This window comes from Oncorhynchus nerka, linkage group LG17 (assembly GCF_034236695.1).
Source record: "Oncorhynchus nerka isolate Pitt River linkage group LG17, Oner_Uvic_2.0, whole genome shotgun sequence".
NCBI lineage: Eukaryota > Metazoa > Chordata > Actinopteri > Salmoniformes > Salmonidae > Oncorhynchus > Oncorhynchus nerka.
In genome coordinates this window covers 36,430,075-36,434,397 of record NC_088412.1, presented here as the reverse complement: position 1 = coordinate 36,434,397, position 4,323 = coordinate 36,430,075, and the positions used below count along the sequence as shown (strand labels likewise).

General features: G+C 40.4%; 1 protein-coding gene across 1 annotated transcript; it reads right to left on the bottom strand.

The window, feature by feature from the left end:
- Positions 1-400: 400 nt before the first annotated feature.
- Positions 401-2,638, bottom strand: LOC115145498 (regulator of G-protein signaling 21-like). The gene is made up of 5 exons (XM_029687033.2): positions 2,269-2,638; positions 2,071-2,166; positions 1,895-1,950; positions 1,623-1,789; positions 401-1,189 (listed from the first exon to the last, which is right to left on the bottom strand). Exons 1-5 carry the CDS (start codon positions 2,343-2,345, stop codon positions 1,010-1,012), a joined length of 576 nt encoding a protein of 191 aa, XP_029542893.1. The 5' UTR covers positions 2,346-2,638; the 3' UTR covers positions 401-1,009.
- Between the last annotated feature and the right edge of the window lie 1,685 nt (positions 2,639-4,323).

Sequence of the window (4,323 nt, the reverse complement as noted above, 5' to 3'; positions counted from 1 at the left end):
GTAACCATACGTAACTCATTTCTGTAACCATACGAAACTCATTTCTGTAACCATACGTAACTCATTTCTGTAACCATACGTAACTCATTTCTGTAACCATACGTAACTCATTTCTGTAACCATACGTAACTCATTTCTGTAACCATACGTAACTCATTTCTGTAACCATACGTAACTCATTTCTGCAACCATACGTAACTCATTTCTGTAACTCATTTCTGTAACCATACGTAACTCATTTCTGTCTGTAACTCATTTCTGTATCCACGAAACTCATTTCTGTAACCATACGTAACTAATTTCTGTAACCATACGTAACTCATTTCTGTAACCATACGTAACTCATTTCTGTAACCATACGTAACTCATTTCTGTAACCATACGTAACTCATTTCTGTAACCATACGTAACTCATTTCTGTAACCATACGTAACTCATTTCTGTAACCATACGTAACTCATTTCTGTAACCATACGTAACTCATTTCTGTATCCATACGTAACTCATTTCTGTAACCATACGTAACTCATTTCTGTAACCATACGTAACTCATTTCTGTAACCATACGTAACTCATTTCTGTAACCATACGTAACTCATTTCTGTAATCATTTGTAATGTAAGTCCTTCCATTTAGACATTCTGTACCTTCTGTTCTTACCTAAAACGATTCCCTATACACACATTTTTTTTACGCCAACGCCACTTTTGATGCATCAGTCAGTCTAGATGTTTGAATAAATGTACTGTTTAGCACTCTGAATCATTGACACTACTCATCACCACACATCACTCATCTCTAACACTCAATGCTTCTCCATACTCTATACTCATTTCTTCTTCTTCTCCAACTCATAAGTCATTTCCTGTGGTCATTATGTGTCACTTCCTGTGGGGATCTTTCAGTTCTATCCTCAGGATCTAAAGTCTCATGTTTCCATGACTCGTTTGGTAATCCTCCTTGTTTGGACTTGGTGAATCTTGATTCACAAACTCTTGACCCCTAACCTCTACCAGAAGGTCCTGGCTTTGCGTCCGAGCCCCAGGTAGGCATCTGACCTGAGGAACCTGGAATACGAGTCGCTCTCCATCAGTTTGTACACATGTCTCACTGCCTCGTCAAAGCAGCACAGAGCAGGGGCTTTCATGGACCTTTTGATCTTCTCGTGGATGTGGTGGTCAACGTTGATCTGTAAGGGGAAAACACAAACCATTACAATGAGTGCCAAGGGAAAGTTCTACGCACATTTGTGAAGCTAATGTTATGAAAAGCCTGAGCTGAGCAATATGGTCACCTTTCCACCCTAAGCTTGCCAATCGATTTATTCACTACGTGAGCTTGTTGAAATCATATCTTGTCCCAACAGGTTGTTATCTGTATTTTTGAAGGAGGGATTTTATTACGTCAGAAAGTTTCAGTGCTTGTCAAATTGTTCTAGTGATAGGCTAAGTTATCTTTGAAACAGTCCATTTCCCACATCAGCAAAGTACATGGAATTACATAGTCACACCCTAGGAATTATAGCTGTATCTGCTACTTTGGCTTACATTATGTTAGTATTTTCGATAACTGTATCCAGATACTGCCAAGGTGAATACTGATGCATAGCCTGACTAACTGACCTCTCTCTGGGCCTGAGGATGGAGGAACTCCTGGTAGATCTCTGTTGCTTTCCAGAACAGGTCAGCCGGTGAGGTGGTCTTTCTGTAGTCTCTGCATGCTAGCCAAAATTCAATATTCTCCTCACTGAATTCGGACCGCAGGAAGGCTCGGAAGGCTGCAAGGCACCCTGGGGGATTATGAATGCTAAAGTCAGAAGGTGGTTTAATCAGACTGTACTATTGATGATAATGAATGTACTCTGGGCCAACATAGTTAAAACAGTTGTCATTACTTTCGTCCTTCAACAAGGTCTCAAGAGTTGGCTGGATTCCTCTATTGTCCTCTGGACTTAAAAATATTGAAAAAATGGGGGGGGGGGGGGGATTATATGGGTCAATATTACTAAGTAAACTATTTGACATGTTATTGTTATTGTTATGAAATAGTCACCACTGTTGCCGTACTTACTTGATTTTTGTAGAAAAGGACTCATCATTTATCTTTTGTGCCAGAATACACTGGATGTCTTTTTTCTGTCTTTTTCTGCTTAGAAGGATATCGATCCTGTGGAAGTAGTATGTATTATCATCCAGTCTATTATGATAGCACAAATGTATCATGAACTGCCTATAAAGGTCCCTTTCCTAGATAGATCATTTAACTTACCTTCTTCTCTGTGTTCTTTTTTGCGGTATATCCTTCAATTCATAGATCCGAATCTTTGAAAATAATAGTTTGGGCATCTTCACATAATTGACAGCGATTCCTCCTAGGAATTAGATGTAGACTGTACGGTCTTAGTAAACATTCCAGGCCCATCCTGGGCAGGTATTTATCCTCTCAAGAGAGGTGTGTTATGGTGATGTTTACGGTGTGCTGGTGCAGGCCCCTAGATGCCTTGGCACAGCTTACCGAAACTCCCCTAGGACGCAAGGTCTTTGACTCATGGATATTACATTCCTGTAAAATTCCTATTACACATTTTTCCCTTCTTTTTTTTTACAAATATTTCCTAAGACACATCTTATAGATTAAACTCGATAATAATTCCCTCTGAAGACATTGCATGTTAAGGAGCAGTTGTTAAGAGAGAAGTGTCTGTCTGCCCACCTTAATATAATCTTCAGTGTTTACTCACAGCCACACAAGTCTATTTCCTGAGAACATCTTTCATTTACTGTGAATAGTATAAAGGGAAATGACATAAGAGGGCAAATAATATGTAATGGGAAAAGGAGGCATGGCAATATATTTCCTCTCAAATATCTGAATGGGTAGGTGTTAGTTACACTGTTGTACTGTTAACATGTGCGCATAACACACATGCGGGCAGACGCACGCACGCACACACAAACTCATTCACTCATTCATTCAATCAAATGTAGTTCTGCATTTATAGCACTTTTTTACATCAGCAGATGTCACAAAGTGCTTATACAGCAACCCACACTAAAACCCCAAACAGCAAGCAATGCAGATGTAGAAGCACGGTGGCTAAAAAAACTCCCTAGAAAGGCAGGAAAATAGAAAGAAACCTAGAGAGGAACCAGGCTCTCGGAGGGGTGGCCAGTCCTATTCTCTCACACTCACACACACACACACACACACACACACACACACACACACACACACACACACACACACACACACACACACACACACACACACACACACACACACACACACGTAATGTCATGCAGTTTGTGGTTGTGGAAATGGACAGATAGAACCCCAGGAGGAAAGAGTTAATATACTCACATATATGTGACCTTTTGTGGCGGTTTTTGTAACATTTGCATCAATAATGTAATAATAGGGTTATTAATGGAGTGATAATTCCATTACACATTTTTTATGGATGACTTGTTACTCCATTTAACTGTTGATCTAATTATGGAATAGTTTGTTGTACACACATTCTTCAATTAGATGTACACTACCATTCAAAAGTTTGTGGTCACTTAGAAATGTCATTGTTTTTGAAAGAAAAGTACATTTTTTGAACATTTAAAATAACATCAAATTGATCAGAAATACAGTGTAAACATTTTAATGTTGTAAATGACTATTGTAACTGGAAATGGCAGATTGGAATATCTACATAGACGTACAGAGGCCCATTATCAGCAACCATCACTCTGTTCCAATTGCATGTTGTGTTAGCTAATCCAAGTTTATCACTTTAAAAGGGTAATTGATCATTAGAAAACCATTACATTTACATTTAAGTCATTTAGCAGACGCTCTTATCCAGAGCGACTTACAAATTGGTGCGTTCACCTTAAGACATCCAGTGGAACAGCCACTTTACAATAGTGCATCTAAATCTTTTAAGGGGGGTGAGAAGGATTACTTTATCCTATCCTAGGTATTCCTGAAAGAGGTGGGGTTTCAGGTGTCTCCGGAAGGTGGTGATTGACTCCGCTGTCCTGGCGTCGTGAGGGAGTTTGTTCCACCATTGGGGGGCCAGAGCAGCGAACAGTTTTGACTGGGCTGCGCAGGAACTGTACTTCCTCAGTGGTAGGGAGGCGAGCAGGCCAGAGGTGGATGAACGCAGTGCCCTTGTTTGGGTGTAGGGCCTGATCAGAGCCTGGAGGTACTGAGGTGCCGTTCCCCTCACAGCTCCGTAGGCAAGCACCATGGTCTTGTAGCGGATGCGAGCTTCAACTGGAAGCCAGTGGAGAGAAAAACCGTTGTGCAATTATGTTAGCACAGCTGAAA

Coding starts and splice junctions, on each gene's coding strand:
- LOC115145498 (XM_029687033.2), bottom strand. CDS start 2,345: ATGCCCAAACTATTATTTTCAAAGATTCGGATCTATGAATTGAAGGAT. Junction 1,951..2,070: donor TCCTTTTCTACAAAAATCAA/GTAAGTACGGCA, acceptor AATATTTTTAAG/TCCAGAGGACAATAGAGGAA. Junction 1,190..1,622: donor ATCCTCAGGCCCAGAGAGAG/GTCAGTTAGTCA, acceptor TTCCCCTTACAG/ATCAACGTTGACCACCACAT.